This window comes from Podarcis liolepis (genome assembly GCF_965112155.1).
Source record: "Podarcis liolepis genome assembly, chromosome: 11".
NCBI lineage: Eukaryota > Metazoa > Chordata > Lepidosauria > Squamata > Lacertidae > Podarcis > Podarcis liolepis.
In genome coordinates this window covers 22,839,132-22,860,700 of record NC_139565.1, presented here as the reverse complement: position 1 = coordinate 22,860,700, position 21,569 = coordinate 22,839,132, and the positions used below count along the sequence as shown (strand labels likewise).

The window sequence follows — 21,569 nt, the reverse complement described above, 5'->3', positions numbered from 1 at the left end:
AGGAGTCTCAAAGCGGCTAACAATCTCCTTTCCCTTCCTCCAACACAACAAACACTCTGTGAGGTGAGTGAGGCTGAGAGACTTCAGAGAAGTGTGACTGGCCCAAGGTCACCCAGCAGCTGCATGTGGAGGAGCGGGGAATCTAACCCAGTTCACCAGATTACGAGTCCACTGCTCTTAACCACTACACCACACTGGCTGTATAGAGCCAAAGTGGTTAAACTGTAGTGTAAGGCATTTCAAAATACAAGGGAGAATGCCTTGCCCTGTTATGTCAATTTGTTTCAGGCCAGGTCTGGGAACTGGCAAGATATGTATCATAAATTGTTCATTTTAAGACAAGCGTATCTTCACAAATCTAAACCCCCGAAGTTCATAATGTTCTCCTACATCGCTGTATCAGTCATCTATAACCTTGCCTTGGGCAACGTTACAGTTGAACATACGGAGCCAAATTCCTTCAGCCGTCCGAAGCACCACAGAACTTAACCAATATTAATCGTGTCTGTCTAACACCACAAACAAGGGAGTAAGATTACAGATGCTCTGTATTAATTTCCCCTTTACAGGAAGGTTATCCCATACTTGAACAGCTATGAATTCTGCATGGTAAACCTTCATGCTTAAGGGTGAAACATCATCAAGGAAATGGCTAACAGCCAGCCATTTTCTTTGTTCTTTGGGGAACTTCAGTATTTCATACTGCTTCAACAATATGGTGGGGAACAATCTACTTTTCGGTGGGTGCGGTTTCAAGCCTTTTTTTAATCAGCATATATCTAAGTCATATACTTGAAAGCAGAACTGAATGTGTGATCTATATGTTGTCCCTCTGAACTAAATAGCAATGACCCTTCAGAACCTGCAAAATATGGCACAACATTTCAAATCCCTCTGTCCCAAAAGTTAGAGCAGGTTATTTCAACAGAACATGCTGGCTGTAAGCCTAAGTTTTTGAACCAGAAAACCTGCTGGAGTTTGACAAAAGCCATCATTATCAGAGTCACTCTGACACAAACAAATGTCCCTAGCACTTCCCAATTCAGCCAAATGTTACTTTGAAACCTGCCATCTGTAGAGAAATTACACAGCTTTCTGAAAGCAAGAGGCTTTTAAAGAACATTGATTATGCAGTGCTGAGAAGCAATGGATGATACAGCTACATGCAGCACTGAATAAAAGAAAACAGAAATCACCAAATAATAACCAAGGGTGATATTTAAGAAGAAAGTACTGCTAAATAATCTTGTAAATTAATAATTAGAAGTAGAAAAAAATTAGATGGACATGCGAGAATGAAAGATTTTGTTTATATGTTTGTGACTTCTGGTTTCAAACATCAGACATAGCCCCAAATATTTTTGTGAGCTTTCTAAAATTAAAGGGTCAGGACTCATTGTCTATTGAAGATGATGTACGTTTAGCTTCCATTTCCCCCTTTTTGCTTACAAAAAGTTGCTCAATTATGCTCTACTGCTAATATATTATTAAATGTTTGTTATGGACATTTAATGGAGCAGTATGGAAAAACACTGCTCTAAAAAGAATATGCTGATATGCATGGATTAAGTATGTAAAGTACAAGCGAGAATAATAATTAGAAACGGTTATAAGGTGTATTATCCAAAGAATGCAATGACAGTATTCAAATTTGAACCAAAGGAACTCAAGTCGTGGTGGAGGGAAGTCACGGGTATGTGTAGGGTTTTTGTTTGTAGTGTAGGGTGTGTATATGTATTTTCTTTTGGTAGATTTTGTATCAGTATTTGTTTGTTTATTTTATTTTCATTTTCTGTATCATGTACTAAGAAATAATAAAAATTAAGGTTTTTTTTAAAAAAAATGTTTGTTAAATGCTTGTTTTTATTATGTGCTGCTGTTCAGGACAGCTTGAATAATATATACTTTTAAGTCTAATAATAAGATGCCCCACCATATCCCTTACTTTTGCTTTGAAGTTTTTTACTCTGTCTTATGAAAGCTGCTGCAGTATTCTGCTCCTACCATGAGAGGCATTTAAAATATTGCTCACCCATGTCAGCTGTGACCATTGTAGACTGGTTCTCTGGGACTGAAACAGAAGTTTGATCTTGATCCAAGCTGTGTGAATCTTCATTGACCTCATGTTGACTATGACTAAGTTCTGATCGCAGTTCTGAATACTCATCTTCTTCCCTGAGGAATGAGCCACAGACAAATGATTTTTCCTTTTTTTTAACCACCTAAGAGAAACAGCACAACTGATGCTCCTATAATCACAATAAGTAAGCATTACAAAAACTATCATGCATCTAATATCCACAAAACTTTCATTAGAATATGACCTCTGAAGTTCACAAAATTCACCACATACTTATTAAAAAGGAGATGATTAGGTGCATTAGACCATCTTACCAAACAGGTGGCATGGTTATTTAGACTGTTTTAGAATACTATTTCACTCTCTTATCTATCATTACACCTGACTCTTCCTTCCAGCATGTCAGGTACTGAAATTCTATCCTCATAATCACTTTGAATGGTAGTTTAAGAATTACTCTACAAAAACTTGTAGCACATCTAGCATATATAATGAGTAAGTAAACAACCCAATGGAATGTTCTGCGTAAAAGCACTCATTAAAATAGTTGGATAAGTGTGTGTGTGTGTGTACACATACATGGCTTTGCAAAAGGCATTTTGTACAATTCCTTCTCATCTCTATGTGGCACGTGCAAGTAACATTTGGATATCCGGGGAACTTGTCTTAAGCTCTAAATTAAATTAATGGTTGCTTAAAAGTGCTCATTATTGCTAAGATTCTGTGCAGCTATAATTGCTAGTGGTTTACCTATGTAAATAAACTGAATGGGGATGAGGAGGGGGGAGTCTTGCAGAAGACTGTGTCTTTCTCCATGATTAAAAGAACCACATAGTGGTTTTTCCAATCACTGAAAAGGAGCTTCAATGAGTCCCTCCTCCCACTTTACAATGCTCAGAAATCATTTATTTCAGTTTTCCAGTTGCAGTAACAGCTGCAATGGATTTTAGGAGACAGAAGGGAAGAATGAATTAAGTCAAAGGAAAACAAATATGACTATTTGCTCTTCACATTGCCCTGTTTCAGTGTGAACTCAGGCATATTGAAAGTATAGCTTTTTAACTATTTAGGAATACTGAAGCATGAGGAACCTTTTGTCCATGACGCCAAGCAAACATTCAAAATACACCAAAAGGCTAAGTTAAAATTGGATGAAAGCAGCACTTGAAGGTTCTATGCGATACATGCTAAAGTAGGCAAGAAAACCAAGCCCCAAACAGCACAAATTAAAGTACAAGATAATGAAGACCTATAAACGTGGATTAATGTTCTATGAATAAGTTAATTATTAGGCACAACACAAGCCAACAATAATTAGCTTTAGACAAAAAACAATTACCATGCAGTCAAAGAGCTGTCTTTTTTTGGTCAGAAGGCTAATATGTTTGCTCATTTATGTCGACTCTCTGCAATTAGCTCTTCATTTTAAAACCTGAATTACTTCTGAGTGGTAAAGAGGATGGGCTTATCATAGTGCTAACACTTACACACACAAGCTTTAGTGAGCTTCATATGCTCTTCTTCCAAAAAGACCATTTATTTATACTAAACACAACATGTGTTACATCACTTTCACAATGCAAACTTAGGTAGAGAACAACTTCAGTTCATTTCCTGAGTAGGAAAAGTATCTTATTTATCTCAGCAGATGCTATTCTTTTTAGCCTAGAGGTTTTAAATCCAAAATATGAGGCAGTATGAGCCATATAAACAATTCCCCCTCCCCACCGCAGCTTGGTGAAAATTAATATTGCAAACCAATATATGGTTGAGGCCAAACTTTCAAACCTGGCATGTGAATTAAACAAAAAATGCATGAAGGAGAAGAGGAGCTTGCCAATTACATTTTTGTTGCTCTGGTTACTTATTGCTTATTTTATTTTTTACAAAGGACTTCTTGCCTTCCCAACGATGCAGTTGGCAAAACAGATTATTTTAATTTTTAATTAATTTCATTGATTTATGAATCATCTTCTACATGTGTGTCAAGGTGATTCATAAACATCATAAAGAACAGGTAAAGGTAGCTTTAAAAACAACACAAAAATAACTGAATGATATTTTGCTTTCCTCTGCCTTGTATATTACTTTAATGCAACTTACATATATTGGCCATTTTCTACTTTATCGGCTCTACCTCTTTGTGGGGACGCGTTGCTGGGGAGCCGCCAAGCCTTCCCCATCAGTGTGGGGGGCCTCCCCTTACGCTGGGGAGGCACAGCCATGACAGTTAGCCAAGCAGGTGGCTTGGGGGGCATGGCCAGGGCCAATTTAAACCATGGTGTGACGCTGAATCGTCCCTTTTCAGCCTCGTGCCACAGATCTCCCGCCCTCCCACCCTCTGCTCAGGTTGCATCATTGGCCTTGCTATGGACTTCGGTTGGTCGCCATTGAGGGGCCCGGTAGGACTTTTTCCACTTGGCAAATTGGCACCAGCCACTTGGTTTTTGCCTACCTCGTAGCAATCGTCCCAACTTTGTAAGGTTTGGTGGTTAGGCATTGGAATAGCAATGTTTGGGGAAGGGGAGGTGCAGCCATCACATGCCCCTCTGTGCTCAAGGGTATTCTGTTAAAGGAATCCAGGGGCGTGGATCTTGTCTGAAGCCTGAGGTGGGGCTAGGGCCATGCCATGACCCCAACAGGAAACCAGGGGGGCTCAAGTCGATCCACATCGGTGGGGCTCCCCCTATTGGTGGTTTACCCTTCCAGACTTCCTGCAAGGCGGGCAGGAGTCAGATATAGTATGTTGATGCCAATGCCTAAGCCAATACCGCTCACATTCTGTAACCAATGAAGTTGTGGCCTAAATTTTGCCCATTAACCTAAAATTCTGTGTCCTTGTGTCTTTATTCTCATGGGGCTGGCTTAGGGCTTTGACACGCAATTATGTGTGTTTTTTTGCATTTAAAAATATTTTTTTGTGTTCCTTCCTGACAATTTGATTTAAAGTTAGGGTATCAGTCTTTTTCATGGGACGCGGGTGGCGCTGTGGGTTAAACCACAGAGCCTAGGACTTGCCCATCAGAAGGTCGGCGGTTCGAATCCCCGTGACGGGGTGAGCTCCCGTTGCTCGGTCCCTGCTCCTACCAACCTAGCAATTCAAAAGCACGTCAGAGTGCAAGTAGATAAATAGGTACCGCTCCGGCGGGAAGATAAACAACGTTTCCGTGCGCTGCTCTGGTTCACCAGAAGCGGCTTAGTCATGCTGGCCACATGACCTGGAAGTTGTACGCTGGCTCCCTCGGCCAATAAAGTGAGATGAGCGCCGCAACCCCAGAGTCGGTCACGACTGGACCTAATGGTCAGGAGTCCCTTTACCTTTACCTTATTCAGAGTCAACCCTGCAACAGAGTTGGCTTACAGTGTATACTATATACCAGTGACAAAGATATCTTGAAATATGTTTGGACAACCATTTGTGGTCTCTAGACTTGGGTGAACAACTTCCATATTGTGCCATACAGCTCCCTCTTAGCCATTAGGCGCCAGGAAAGCTTAGTTGGCTGTTCCTCTGGAGTATTCTGCTGGCACTTTGATCAGATCACAATTACCAAACCCTGCTTTAAACTATGGCAATGACTTATCCTGATAGGTAAAAGTTGGAAAAAGGAAACGAACAGTGTAATATGTAAGTTTGTCTTCATCAGTTTAGCATATCAGAGCAAGAAATTAGGCAAGTGGCACTTGTATTTCCCCACTGCTATCTCCGCTAAGGAATTCATCTGGGGTGTTGACAGGGTGTGTGCAAAGTAATTCACTCATGGCTTCAAAACCCAGTCTAGGCATTGGCTGGTTTCCAACATTTGCTCTGCTTTAATTAGTGCTGGTAAAGCACTTTGATATCCTCAGGTGTTAGGTCCTCTGTGAATACAACGTTTGCTAGAATTATATTTATGCTAATATTTTTGTCGCATCTACTCAAAAATAAGCAGCTGCCATTTTTATTTCCTGTACCAAAGTGAGGGCAGGTGCTAGTTTTCCATGTACCTCTGATCTACCCTTGGCGTTGAAAGGGCAGCATTCTCATCTCTCCTAAGAAATCAATCTTCTAACGTTAAGATTCCTCTCCTATGGAGCATGAATAAAGTATAACGCTTTCTGGGCAGTGAAAATATATATGAGATATTACGCGAGTGTCATGAGCCAATTAGGAGCTATCTTGAAGCGAGACACCTACAAATTCATTAGTAATTAAGGGTTTTGCAGATAACTCATTTTGCTTATTTCAGACTCGAGATGTGATTTTTCTTCAGGTGCAAGATCTTCTGTTACTTCAGAAGTAAAGCATAAGCTACAACCGTAAGATCTAATATCGTTCTGTGGTAATTTCATAGCGCTGATCACGAATGGAATATATTCAACTTAGGAAGAAGCGTGAGGATCTAAAGCAGCCAATATGATTAATGTTTGCAACAAAATTCCTTCAGCTCTAGATAGATTCCATAGACGAATTCCATAGCTAGTATTGCCAGAGATGTACTTTGCAGAGAGTACTACCAGACATTCACAAATACCAAATGTATCTGAAAGAAACAGCATCACATTGAAGAGACATAGAAGAAACTCAGTGTCATTTCCATAAAGAATCTGAACCTGAACACCAACTGGGTCCTACATTTATGCTCCAACCATCATCACCATTGTCATTTCCCCATACCCTTTTCAATGAAAATTTCTTTACAAATTGTGTAAAGAAAAACATAAGCCACTTTAGAAGTTTCACATATACAACCAACAAAATGCAAAGTTTAGTTTTCAACAATAATGGTTTGTGGCCCACTGGTGAATCTCAAAAGGGAGGACGAGAGGTGTTTTGGCCGCAGATCTATTTACTATGGGCGGCATAGTGTATATCTGGCTCAGGGGAGAGAAGTATTACTGGATGGATAGCTCAGTCAGTAAAGCGTGAGACTCATGGCTGTGGGTTTGAGCCCCACATTGGGCAATAGGTTCCTACATTGGACTAGATGATCCTTCCAATTCTACAATTCTATGACTGGGCAAGTGTATGGGGAAGCAGCAGCATACAACTGTAAGGATTAAGGGATATAAAACAAGGAAGTTTCTAAACAGGTACATGCATGCGTGCCGTGTGTGTGTGTGTGTGTGTGTGTGTGTGTACACACACACACATGTATGTCTCTGTGTGTATATGCAACCTAATATGATTAAGGTAAAGGAAAAGGGACCCCTGACCATTAGGTCCAGTCGTGACTGACTCTGGGGTGGCGGTGCTCATCTCGCTTTATTGGCTGAGGGAGCTGGAGTACAGCTTCCGGGTCATGTGGCCAGCATGACGAAGCCGCTTCTGGAGAACCAGAGCAGTGCACAGAAACGCCGTTTACCTTTCCGCTGGAGCAGTACCTATTTATCTACTTGCACTTTGACGTGCTTTTGAACTGCTAGGTTGGCAGGAGCAGGGACCGAGCAACGGGAGCTCACCCCGTCACGGGGATTCGAACCGCCAACCTTCTGATGGGCAAGTCCTAGGCTCTGTGGTTTAACCCACAGTGCCACCCACGTCCCAATATGATTAGATGGGAGCAAATATTTATCGAAGCTCAAGAGGCAGCTTTATGCTGGTGTTAGGCTGACACAATTGATAAGGGACCACTCTACCTTATAGTAGTTCCTTGAAGTCGATCGATTTTCTTATTTAGTTCTGCGATAATGCTGTGGAGCTCCGTGATCCGTTCTTCGTAGCGAAGCGTCGTCCGCTCTTGCACATCTTCGTGCTCTCTCATGAGGTGGGACTGTTCACACTAAAACAGCAGCAGCAGAATAAAGACATTCAGAGGAACAGCATGGACATAATGGGGAGCTATATGGAAATAGGATACAATAAAATGCTTCACGTAGGACTCAGCTACATTAGTAAAGGAACAGCGATTTGAATGCGCTATAAACAAGCAGCACCAGATGGCGCCAGAGAGCAGGAAATTTTAAGACGTGATTTTCCATAGCGATTTTTTTCTTTTGTTATAACGATCTAATTTCTGACTTATTTATAGTATGTGTGTTTTTCCTGTGTATATATCCACCTGCAGTCTCTCACAATCCCACACTTAGGAAATATAAATATAAGTTTTGAATAGGAAATTATAAAGAATAGATCTTAATTTATAGCTTTTCAAAGGGAGGTGTGAATATGAGTTTATAAGCTATAAGCAGCACTGCTTTTTGTATGGATTGTGTCCTTTGGTTGTTGCCAATCTGAGTAGGAGGCAGAAGAGTTGGCTGAAGAGGCAGCAGTAAATGAGAGAGTGGGTAAAGACTGACATCTTCAAATAGTGTTCAGTTCAGAATGTGATTTTCTGTTAGTTCAACAGTAAAACTGTCTTTATAATATGCTGTGAATCCCTTTTAATGTCATGTTTGACTTCTCTCGTTTAGCTTACACAAAGAAAACATGTCATGATGCACATTACTGTACCAAATTACTCTCTGGCGCCCATGAACCTGATCTCAGGCCTAGCAAGCTGCAAGTTTCAGACATCCTTTGTCTTCGATCTGAAATAATATTTCAGACATGTCAGTGTGTGACAATTACTTTCTGCCAATAAATAAGAACTCTACCAGAGTTCATCTCTCAAAGTGGTTGCGCTGAAGAGATGGCCATTGCTTATTTTGACTGAAGATATACAGACTGGTGCTAATGGACTTTAGCCACAGTAGCTATCCTGGTCTCTCTCAAATCAATGGACAGCCAACATTTTTCAAAATAAACCTTATCTGATGACAGACACATACAATGAACACTACAGTACAAGAACAAGAGACGGCACCAAATCTTTGAAGAGGAGGAGGAGGAGGAAGAGGAGGAGGAAGAGGAGGCGGCATGGAAGATAAATGTATATACCCCTGCTCCCATGGACCCTTTAAAAAGGAGCTCACAGTCCGCTAGCATTTGAATCTAGTTCAAAATGGGCTTGATCCTGTTGTGCTTGTTCCTTCATCAGTTTTTCTTGCAATATTTTATTAAGAAAACATCTTGCTGTCCATCCTTAACCTCTTCTCCTGCCTGCAATATTCCTCCAACTAATCATTGCATCTTATCAGATCTTTTTTCTTCCCTCTTTTTCTTTTGTCTCTCTTCTTAGTAACTATCCAGGATATAATAAAGTCTTGACAATATGCAATGTTACACAGAGTAATATGGGGCCAAAACTTTCCTATGTTTATCCCAAATTTGTTATAGACTCTTTTACCCAGTTAAGTATATTGCTCCATCTGTCTTGTTCATCATAATCCAGGCCCTCGGTGATATCGAAACCTAATTTTGTTCAATATCCCAGCATGAATGAGCAGTCTGCAATTCCTAGGAATGTAAATCTGTCAACAGGGCAATATTTGTTGATATTGGGAGCCACCAACATAACCTCTTTAAGATTTAGCTGCATGATACACGCTTTGATATTAGGAAGTTTTTAACCTGTCCAGTCTGGTTTTCAACCTCTATATTCTTCTGAGTGTGCATGGTGTAAAATCTTCCATATCAGCCTTCCCCAAACTGGCTGTGCTGGCTGGGGCTGAGGGAAGCTGCAGTCAAAAACATCTGGTACCAGGTAATAATAATAATAATAATAATAATAATAATAATAATAATTTATTATTTGTACCTCGCCCATCTGGCTGGGGCTTCCTAGCCACTCTGCGTGGCTTCCAACAAAGATTAAAAATACATTAAAATGTCACACATTAAAAACTTCCCTGAACAGGGCTGCCTTCAGATGTCTTCTAAATGTCAGTTAGTTGTTTATCTCTTTGACATCTGATGGGAGTACCTTCTACTCCCACTTCCACTACCGAGAAGGCCCTCTGCCTGGTTCCCTGTAGCTTTGCTTCTCACAGTGAGGGAACCGCCAGAAGGCCCTCGGCGCTGGACCTCAGCGTCCGGGCAGGTTGGGGAAGTCAAAGTCACAAGGGCTTTTTTCTTGGTTTCAGCTCCTAATTCTTCCATGAAATTTTGTCAACAATGCTGATACTCTTTCTACTGAGGTCGCCTGGGGCCTCAGTTCACAGTCACATTTTCTTTACTTTTTATACTCTTCCTTTTGGCAATCAGTCCACTTCTCTTGGCCTGCAACATCACTGCTGTGTCACGAAGCATTCTCTTTCTACTCCCTCCTCCTCTCTGTTCTTAATAGTATTTTCAATAGTTTTACAGGTACAGTCAAATCTCTGTTTACATCACCCTCTGGTTACGTAAACTACAGGATGCATGTGCGGCAAACCCGGAAGTATTTGACCGGGTTTTGCCCCCTCACGCATGCGCAGAAGCGTTCCTCAAGTTGCGGGAACCTTGGGATCCTATTAGACCTCTGGAACAGATCCCGTCCGCAACCGGAGGTACCACTGTATTTCTACTTAGCAACAGAAGAGTCAGCAAATTCTGGAAATGAGTAAATAAGCTGGTCACTTGAAGCATTCAAATTGCTCATCTTTTCCTCCTTTTTGTCAGTCTTCTTGCAAATGTACAATTTCTGTAAGTTTGACCACTGAAGCTAAATATCAGCATTTATTAACCTTGTTTGTTTTATATTGGGCATTCTCTATTTAGTGGCAATTAAAATGTTTGCCACTGCTAACATATACCTTCCAACTCCATATGTTAACTCCTTACATGATTCTTAGTAAACCTGACCAAATTGAGCAATGGTTCTATGGGAATATAATATCAAATCAAATTGTTTATTTGTATAAAAACATCTCCCTGTGTTTCTTTTCTTTCTTTCTTTCTGCATTCCTATCATGCATGCAAGAAATCTCTATCAGGCTTCTCTGTCTTTTTCACTGTTATAAACGATGCATGGTATCATGGGTATTTACACACACACACACACACACACACACACACACATGCAGACTCTTTTAAAAAAATGACAAAATATTTTAATATCACTGAAGTATTTAAAAACACATGTGGATCCAATAATAAACAAACAAAGACCTGTTTTCAATATGCTTGTCTAAAAACTGATGTCCTCCTCTCACTTTAATATAATTAGTAGCAATATTTTTGTTTCATATGGCAATCATAAATGAATGAGGCTTTGCCGCTCTTGCAGTTTGCTGCTACTTTCAGTCTTGCAGTACAAAGCAGGCTAATGCTAAATTCTACAACACATTTTCCCACTCTTCATGGTTGTCTAATTTGTTTAAAGTGGAACTGCCCAACTGAATAAACGAAAAACTAGATTGTTCCAGTCCAAAAACATAAACCTGAGCAATACACCAGTATATTGGAGTATATCTCCAATATTATCCACCACTGTCTGCAATGCGCTAACATCCTTTTCCCAAATAATCTTTCATATATAAGCACACAGAACTCTGATTTACAAGATTACCACAGACATACTGAATTCATTTGGGGCACCAAGCCACAATTGAAATTCCTTTTCTGTAGTATTTTTTTGTAATGAATTTTTTAAATGGAAGATTTAACTATCATAAGCAGCAGCGGTTCCAGAAAAGATGGAAAGTTTGGTTATTTTAGCCTAGCACTTTCTTCTTCATGTTAGAGCCCTTTCCAAAATTTTGGCCACCATACATGTTTATAATTACACTCTTCCATAGATTTCTCTTTAAATATCTGATCATCTTTCTACCACTACACTTTCACACAGTAATTATAGGTAATTTACAATTTTACCGTTTCAGAACTAAAGTCCCAGGTCTTTGTTTCAGTGGTCAATGTGTTGCAGTTAACAATATGAGGAAGGAAAGGCTATGTTGATGAGAATCAATGAATTCTTGCAAATGTAGAGCCCTTGCTTGGAACAGGGTAGAATAAAAATTATTTCCAGGCATGAAAGACATGAATAAACTTTAGTTTCTGGGATAGGGATAAGAAGGGCTCACAATGAAGGAAAGGTACTTGGAAAACCTCAAGAGCTAACAAAAAGACAAAGCAAAATATAGGGTAAGAAAAAGACACCAGGCCTGGGATATTGGTACAACAGCACGACTGCCTTGTCTTTTAATACACTTAAAGTTGCAATGCATTGGGTGCAACAATGCAGCTGTATTATTGTACTGAACTAGAAGGCCCAACCTTAACCCCCAGAGCTGTGGTAGCATTTGCTCCACAGACTGAGGCAGCTGCATAAAGCCGAAATCAAATCTTTGAGCGATGAGAGATCCACGGCAGGTCAGGACAGTGCAAGTCATTACACGATTCAGCTGTATCTAGAAAGCCACCCAATAGTTTCTACAGCTTGCATGGCATTTTAAGCCAAGGGAGAAGATTTGGGACGCTAACAGTTAATTCATTGTTGTTATCTTAAAGCTTGCACTTTCGTCATTTTTGACTGAGGGACCCCTTAAAGCCTCACTGAGGCGCGGTTTTCCTCTTGATAGTACAGACGACGTACTGTTCAAATATATCAGTGGGCAGATGAGAATGATTAAGAAACCTGATATGTGGATGTTGGGTCTGACAAAGAGAACATTTCAAAGCAAAACAAGCACCAAACCAAAACAATATGTCAAGAACCTAGGTCAGCTGTATAATCACTCCAAGCTATTTCCTCACTCTTGTGTCACAGCAGTGATGTTCCTGGGCAGGTATTTCCCAATATTACATTCCTGGACCTATTGTTCCAATACACGAAACTAGCTATTGCAACAATACCTTAGGACACTGTCTCTGAAACTTGTGTCTCCAGCTGATCTCATCATCCCTGACCACTGGTCTTGCTAGCTAGCGATGATGGAAGTTGTAGGCCAAAAACAGCTGGAGACACAAGTTTGGGAAACCCTGCCTTAGGATAAAAGTGCAACATCATACACCTTCTATATCATCACAGTATGCATAGCCACAACATGTCTAATTGCTGTTCCTTTTCTGGGAGAATTGCGTATCTCCAAAAATCTCCAGTTGTGTAATGCTTCCTGGCAAAATAGTCCTTTGGAGGTTAATGAATGCTCTTTTTGATTATGCATTGCCTAACTTTTCCAGGAGATGTGAGGAATAAGCAACACCCCATTAGCATGGGATTCCCAGATGTCTATTATTATTTGGCAATTTGATGATCTTGACATGTTTGCTCACTTGATAGTGTAGCTTCTTCCATTGCTTATAAGCTCCTAAATTCCATTTTGTAAAGAAGTTGGTGCTATTGTGTAATGGGCACAAGTGTTGTCACATACAGGAAGCAAGTCTGTGAATTCTGACCATATTACAACTCAAAACTACTTAGAATTCATAAAACTGAAATGCTGTTAAATTTGTTCCATACTCAGCTCTGGTGTTGTACTAATTCCTGTTCAGCCTGATCCAGAAGTGATTTTATTTTCTCATTGCTGCGAATGGGCGGCTCTGTTAGCAAATGCCTCCCTGACTGGCTTTTTACAAGCTCTGTCTTTCAGAAACTGACAAAGGTTGTGCATAACCCTGGGACAAACCATGGTTTAGCATGAATGAGAAGACCGGGTCCTGCTGCCAGCACACTACTCGAGGTTACCCCATGGTTTGGTTTCAAGGGACATCTGAACCTAAGCTTGTGGTTTGTCTTCCTTCTGACAAGCCAAGCTTTGTTCTTAGTTTACCATCTGTGGTTTTTCTGGGGTTCAAGAATAACACTAAGATAAACCATGGTAGTACAGCAAGACCAGGGGAGGAGAACAGCAGCCATAATCTTTTCCCCAGTAGCACGCATATTTGTTTATTCACTCAGTCTAAGCCATAATCTTCCTCAATGTTAAATGAGAACTTTTTGTCAGCACTGCAGGGGACAGTTAATGCACCCCCCCCAAACATTGAATGTTTAAGCTTTAAAAAGAGGTGCAGCAGAAAGACTTTTGACTCACTTCCAGATGCCTATTTTAAGACATGCTGTGCCAGAACTGATCCAGGGCCAGGGAACATGTGGCCAATACCATTTCAAAATGTCCCAAAACAAAAGATCCTGACAGTATTAATGCAAAACTTGGATCCTGCTTTGTACAGTGGTACCTCGGGTTAAGTACTTAATTCGTTCCGGAGGTCCGTTCTTAACCTAAAACTGTTCTTAACTTGAAGCACCACTTTGGCTAATGGGGCCTCCTGCTGCTGTCACGCTGCCAGAGCACGATTTCTGTTCTCATCCTGAAGCAAAGTTCTTAACCTGAAGCACTATTTCTGGGTTAGCGGAGCCTGTAACCTGAAGCGTATGTAACCTGAAGCACATGTAACCTGAGGTACCACTGTATTCCCATTTTAGGCAGGTGGGATAGGAATGCAATCATCTAAGTAATCTGCTATTTTGCCATCATTACCTTCTCTGAAGTACTCTTTATTTTAATATGAGTGTTGTTTTTAAAGGGTATCAGCTCATCCCCACCTTTTACAAGAGAAATTACCTAGATAATTTGTTACACACTTCATGTGAAACCCTTTCCATGTGTGAAACCCTTTCCAGCAAAGTGTGTAGCAAATTATCTAGACAGGCTCTCTTGTAAAATGAGAAGCAAGAATTTTGAGTGGGTCAAGCAAGTCTTCAAGAAGTTATTCCCTCACAGCCGATGTTTATTTAATTTTTGGGTGTCCAAGCTGGACCTAAAAATGTAACAATGGAAATTAAGAAACCAGCCCTTGCCAGCAAATTAAAATCCAGCAATGGCTTGGAATGAGTGCTTTATTATGATGCAAATGAAGCCTGGTTAAAAAGCAGTACAAAAGGGCTAGCAAATGCTATGACAGATAATTTAACCCTGCATTCCTCTTCAAGTCTGCAAACCAGCGATGCACAACAAATAAAAATCAGTGTTGCTAATGTGAGACAAATATATTGAATTGTCTACTGGGGTTTTTTGCTCACAGCACACATCCCTTTGCACTAAATTGTGCTCTTTTCACTGAAAATGGTGGACCACATCTACAGGAAGTATACATACGATGCTTGAGTCAGAGCAAAAACATTGGGCAGTATTTATTGTAGCACGATGCACAAGCAGAAATACTTGTGCTGAGGGAGCAAACTCCCCTCTTGCCTCCGCAACATGTTTTTTCTGGGGGTTCTCCTGACCCTCTGAAGCAGATTGAGGGGAGGTGAAGGGAGAGGTGGAAAAGCCCCATTGTGCTAGTGGGAATCCTATCCACTGTCTTTCTTTTCTCTCAAACTAGACTGTATGTCAGCAAAATAAATCTCTGTTTTACTGAGCGGAACTTCATGCCATTCATATTTATTTAGAAAACGTATACCCTGTTCTTCAAATGCATTTGCATCAGTTAGGATGGCTTACAACAAATAAAAACACAATGAATTAAATAAGAGAGATGAAAAACATTCAGAAATGAGTGTGCGCCACAACAAGATATTCTGCCTAGCAAAAAAAGGGTGGGGAAAACAGGAAAGCTATAACCAGTTGTTGGAAAACAGTAAGATGGGACCAAATGAATCTCATAGAGTAATGTACTTCTCAACTTGGTCATGGTCAATGAGAAAGCCCATCTCTTGTCGCAGCCAACAGTGACTCAGTCTATGATGGACACAGAAGAAGGGCCTCTCCAATAGATCTTTGGGAGCAGCAGGAAGATACAGGAGGAGACCAGCTCCTTGAGTATCCTGCAACCAAGCCATTTAGGGCTTTAATGATAGTCAACATTAAGATTGTGCCCAGAAACAGGTTGGCAACCAGTTGGCAACCCTTGCATAATAGGGGGTAATATGATTCCATGAGCTTGTTATGCATTCTGGGCCAACTGAAATATCTGAAGACTTTTCAAAGGTAGTCCATGCAGAGTGCATTCCTCTAATGTAAGTAAGGCACATGTTTCTGGGTCTTTTCAGGGATGGGTGCTGGTGGCACAGCAGCCTAAGCTGAGCAGAGTGATTCCAGGCCACAGCCTCTATCTGGACATCCAGAGAGGTGTTCCTTTTACCCACTCAACAGCCTCAAACAAACTACCAATTTCCACTGTTTGACTGTTAAAGCCTCACTTATTTGACAGCTATCTTACAACAGTGCCTTTTATCTTTTTACCGATTAAACTGTTTGAAGCCTTGAGAGCAAATACCATTTCAGCGGCTGAACAATCACTTACCTGTGCCTTTGCCAATTTCTTTTCCAACGAATCCCTTTCTCGTTCGGTTTGCTGTAGGCGTTTGTTAAGTTCAACTATGTCTCCTTTCAGAGATGCCAGTGCTGCTAAGTGGAGCTGTAACACAAAAACAAAATGCAGCTAAAATTAAACGTAATCTACAAAATGCACCACTTCCTTATATGTATTCTGGAGCAGTACTGGTGATACAAGTGTCTGAAGCAGGGTGCGATGTTTCACACTTCAGAATTTGTAAATCAAAAAGTAGGACAAGCTATTATATGCTTTCATTTGGGACATTTCCAGCTTTACTGCTGAATACATTTGCTTATCAGAACATACACCATAAAAAACTTAAATGCAACGGAGTTTAATATAATTGGAAGTTCCAGTGCATTACTCTTTTAGTGTGACTTTAAATGCAGAATTCTACGTTACCGAAGACTTCATATACTTTGGTTCACTTTTATGTCATGTAAGTCTCCCAGCAGTCTGTTGTCTGAAGAGTTCTTCTTCAAAACCTCATCTTCAGCTGACACAACTAGAGCTAACCATATCAGACTGTTCTAACTCACTTATCTTCCACTTTCTCTCTCCCCCTTTTAAACCCTCTTCTTATGTAAGAATCTTTCAATCTCTTGTTGAATAGTCACCTCAGTGTACCCTTGAATTATTATTTTTGGTTGCATGCTAAGAGTGCTACTTAAATGGTATGAAAAATACATATATATATAAATGTCTGGATAAAGCAGTTCTCCACAAAATATGGAACAAAGCCATAATCTTAACCCTTATCCATTTAGCTTGAATACCCAATGCTCTCTTAATCTGAACCTAACATACACATCACTTCCTATTTTTTAAAGGTTCTGTCCGAAGCATATAAACTCTGGCCTTTTTCTGAGTTTATTTCAAATTAATTCTGACTTTTCAGCATTCTGTTAGGATATGAAATGCCTATTCTATCTTTCAGTATATTATTTTGCTAGCTGCAAGCATTTGCACAACACTCCATGCAGACTTAAGAGCAAAAGCCTTGCTCATGTGACACCAGCTTGACCGGACCATCAACCAGGCATGGCCATCAGCTTTGGCTTGGTCAACCACAATTACAATTTATAAGACTTAACATATTCTTTACATGGTCAGCAGCGAAGGCATTTCCTTAAAATATTTGGTATTTTAGTGCACGTGAGGATTACATGAATGAGCCAAAATACTATCTTAGAGAAAAATAATATTAGTCATAGCACAGAGTTTTAGTTATAAACTTGCAACTTTGGTCAGTTTATAGATATAAAAACTTGAGGGAAACACACATTTCCCTCCACAGCTTCAAAATTGCCAGGAATTTTATATCTCTAGTACAGACTCTTATACAGTGGTACCTCTGGATGCGAACGGGATCCATTTTGGAGCTCCGTTCACATCCTGAGTAAAACGTAAGACGCGACTGCGCGTGTGCGGGTCGCGTTTTGCTGCTTCTGCGCATGACGTCATTTTGAGTGCGCATGCGCGAGCGGCAAAACCTGGAAGTATTGTGCTCCATTACTTCCGGGTCGCCGTGGAGCATAACTTGAAAACGCTCAACCTGAAGCACATCTAACCTGAGGTATGACTGTACTAGAGCCCACATTCCCAGCATGTTTAGTTCTGTCTCAGAGACGTCTACACTGGTTTGGACCTATCCACAGAATGGAAGATGGCTGGATTCTGAAGGATGTGTTCTATGGGGAGCTGGCTTCAGGTACCAGGCCCGTTGGCAGACCAACTCTGCATTACAAAGATAAACCCCACGGCGTGGGAATCCCTTGCAGATGCCAGCAGCCCCTGGAAACAGGTTGTGTATCCACAGCAGTGACCAGAGGAGAAATGACGGCTGGGAGGAGCACAACTGGATGTCTTAATCTGGCCCAGATGCACCAAAACATGTCTCTCCATGTCTCTCTACAATCTTCCAATGGTTTGGCTTCACCCCCAAGGAGCACTCTTCCACCGTCTCTCCCAAAACAGATGGATGCCAACAAGTACAGACTCTACTGATATTGTCCACATGTAAAAATATATAGCTCAATCCGAAAGCTCCCATGTTTTATCTGAGGGGAATTGTGTCCCATCAGACACAGAAGAGCTCTCTCTGGCTAGCTAGTAATAAAACTTAACTACAGGTTGCATGACTTGTATGAAGCTGCTACAATTAGCTTTTAATGAGCTGTGTTTTCAAGCTATGCCCTCCGCCATCCTAGATGGACGATTTAACAGGGTACCATACGAAGACAGGCTCTGCATATGTGGGCAACCCAGGTGGAAGACATCTTGTGCTATTTCCTATATTGCCCACTATACATTGGACTTAGGAGATGGTTTCTCACCTTACTGTCCATACAAAAAAAATGTCTCTCCCTGGCAGATGTAAACACTAATAAAGTCTCCCTTTTTGCTTTGGCAGCCAAAACGATTAGAAAGGAGACCCTGAACAACGTATCAGTGTAAGGGAGACACAGAGATCTAAATAGAGACCATTATTTGTGGTGTGACACCCCTTTTGCTTGTATTCATTTTTTTATTCAGATTTGTCATGGCCAATGGCTGGTACAATAAAGTTATTCGGATTGGATTGGACTAGCTAGTAGTCTTGTATACCTCTAATCCAGTTTATTACCACATAAAGGCTCTGCTACTCATAAGATTTCCCCTCCCCCATCAGATATACCTGTCTCATCTGATATTATTTATCCATTCTGCCTGTTCACATTGCCTGCATAGTCTCTGTAGGCACTCAGTTCCCATTTACTCATTGCATGTTGCTCCTGAATCTGACTCTAACTATATAAATGGCCCAGATTTGACCGATGTGTCAGTCTTACCTATCCATTGGCAGAGGTTCTAAAAAAATATAACGCAAAGTACTGTGTCTCCCGGAAGAAACACAAACTTTTTAACTGTGGGGCAGAAGAATAAGAACAATCTGTGCTCCCATGCCCTGGAATATGTACAGCTCAGATCTGGCATCACAACCAATACCACCATATATTTCTTACAGCTATGTTTCTACAAGAATGACAAAGGAAATACAAAGAGGAAAATATAAAATAATCCAATTCTTCTCTTTGTATTCATGAACCAAATGTAAAACCATTTTCTCTCAGGAAACAACATTTACTGGATAGTATAACAAGGACATGTTTTGTTTAGCTGTCAAGCTACTGGTTTCTAAGATAAATATATCTTGCAAATCTCCCATGCCACACAGCTTCTAAGTCATGGTGAATGATGATACTTGCTTTTTTTTTAACATTATCTGTTTGAATTGAATTTAATGACAAAACCAACCAGCGACCTGAATACCAATTTCAATATATGTGGTAGCAAAAACACTGAAATTACTGTGTCGTATAGAAAGTTAGCAGAAGTCTTATAGTAGCACATTTGGCAACATTTCTTTGGTCTTAACCGGCATTGTGAAAAGGTCAGTTTTGATTTCAAGACGGGGGGGGGGGATTCACGAATCTGAGTTACATTTTCTGCAGGCAAAGTGGATGCCCTAAAAGACCTGTATTGCTGCATTGTTCAAAATTGGATTTCATGACACAATTTGTTGGGTAACTTCAAATATCGCAGAAGCAAGGTAGGATTGAAGCAGTCAGTCAGCCTGGGAAATAATGGCATCTGAAATATTTTGTTGAAATGACTTCTTCCCTCAACTTTAAAATAAAGTCCAAAAAATATAGTACAACCACAGTAAAAACAGGACCACAAAGTCAGTTAGCATAGTACCTATATATAGAGACCAAAAGCATAGTAATTACAAATGGCATAAGAGTGCATTTAACTTAAGACTCACAAAGGACACGCACAATCCTTCTCTATACACACAAGCTGTTTAGCTTGTATGTCAGCCTCACAGAATTGCTCAACTGATCTCAGAACCCCTGTAAAGTTTCAATGCGTTAGTATTTCACAAGACTATATGCAAGGCAGTCGAGCAGAAAAAGCAAAAATACTGTAAGTGCCACAGATTTCTACAGCAGCATGTCTTTATTAGCCAGAGGGTCTTTTACAGTGGTGGTAATTGTTAATGACAGAATAACCTTCAATGTTAGTCCATGGCTATTCTTTTTGAAGTTTTTTTGTTGCACACCTTGAAGACTAGCTTATTTGAAGAGCCTGAGTTTCCATAGTGTACACTCCATTTCATCAAAAGCTGCAAACGATTTCACAACCAGCATTTAATATATTATTATTTCAGTTTAAAAGAAAAATACTCTGTGGAATCTTTATCCTAAAGCAGAATTTCATTTCTTCAATCACGTTTTACCATGAGAAAGCAAATAACAGGCAACTAAATTTTGTTATCATTTGCTATCCTGTCACCTCACCATCCATCTACCTGAACCAGGGGTCAGCAACCTTTTTCAGCTGTGGGGCGGTCCACTGTCCCTCAGACCATGCATGTGGTGGGCCGGACTATATTTTTTAAAAAAAAATATGAACAAATTCATATGCCCCACAAATAACCCAGAGATGCATTGTAAATAAAAGCACATTTTACTCATGTAAAAACACCAGGCAGGCCCCACAAATAACCCAGAGATGCATTTTAAATAAAAGAACACATTCTGCTCATGTAAAAAACACACTGATTCCTGGACCGTCCGTGGGCTGGATTGAGAAGGCTATTGGGCCGCATCCGGCCCACAGGCCTTAGGCTGCCTACCCCTGACCTGAACTAACTTTGGAAGTAATATTCCTGGGTGTTTTTTTTTATTGCCAGACTTCTTTCCATTTTTAAACAGGAACTGGTCTAGTCTATGTTGACTACTAATATGTACAGTTAACAAGATATATCAGTGCCCACAAGCTGTCAAAATTGGTGGAATCTTCTGGTAGTGAATTCCTTAATTTAACTAAGTGCTGTGTGAAGAAATGCTTCTTCTTCTTCCCCTGTCCTGCAAATAGCACCATTCAACTTCATTGGATAACTCGTGAGTTCCAGTATTATAAGAGGGTTCTCCACCTCCTCATTTGGCACACAGTGCATAATTTTATTACAACTCTGTCATGTTCCCTCTTTCTTCCAAACTAAAAAGCTTTTTTTCTAACCTTTCTTTGTAGAGAAGTTGCTCCATTGGGCTGTCTTTTTCTAGTAAAAGGTAAAGAGACCCCTGACCATTAGGTCCAGTCACAGACGACTCTGGGGTTGCGGTGCTCATCTCGCTTTACTGGCCAAGGGAGCCGGCGTACAGCTTCCGGGTCATGTGGCCAGCATGACTAAGCCACTTCTGGCGAACCAGAGCAGCACACGGAAACGCCGTTTACCTTCCCGCCGGAGCGGTACCTATTTATCTACTTGCACTTTGACATGCTTTTGAACTGCTAGGTTGGAAGGAGCAGGGACTGAGCAACAGGAGCTCACCCTGTCACGGGGATTCAAACCGCCAACCTTCTGATCCACAAGTCCTA

The 21,569-nt window shown here is 40.6% G+C and overlaps 1 protein-coding gene across 6 annotated transcripts in view; it reads right to left on the bottom strand.

The window, feature by feature from the left end:
- MCC (MCC regulator of WNT signaling pathway) overlaps nucleotides 1–21,569 on the bottom strand; it is a 217,293-nt gene that overhangs the window by 63,182 nt on the left and 132,542 nt on the right. For all 6 annotated transcript variants that reach the window (XR_014516816.1, XM_083464429.1, XM_083464433.1 and 3 more), the window contains 3 exons: nucleotides 16,110–16,223; nucleotides 7,700–7,842; nucleotides 2,033–2,175 (listed from right to left, as the gene is read on the bottom strand). Coding sequence is in view for 5 of the 6 variants with exons in the window: in XM_083464429.1 (XP_083320555.1) it covers nucleotides 2,033–2,175; nucleotides 7,700–7,842; nucleotides 16,110–16,223 (400 nt within the window). In the remaining variant the exon portion in view is untranslated. The remainder of the gene's footprint in view (nucleotides 1–2,032; nucleotides 2,176–7,699; nucleotides 7,843–16,109; nucleotides 16,224–21,569) is intronic.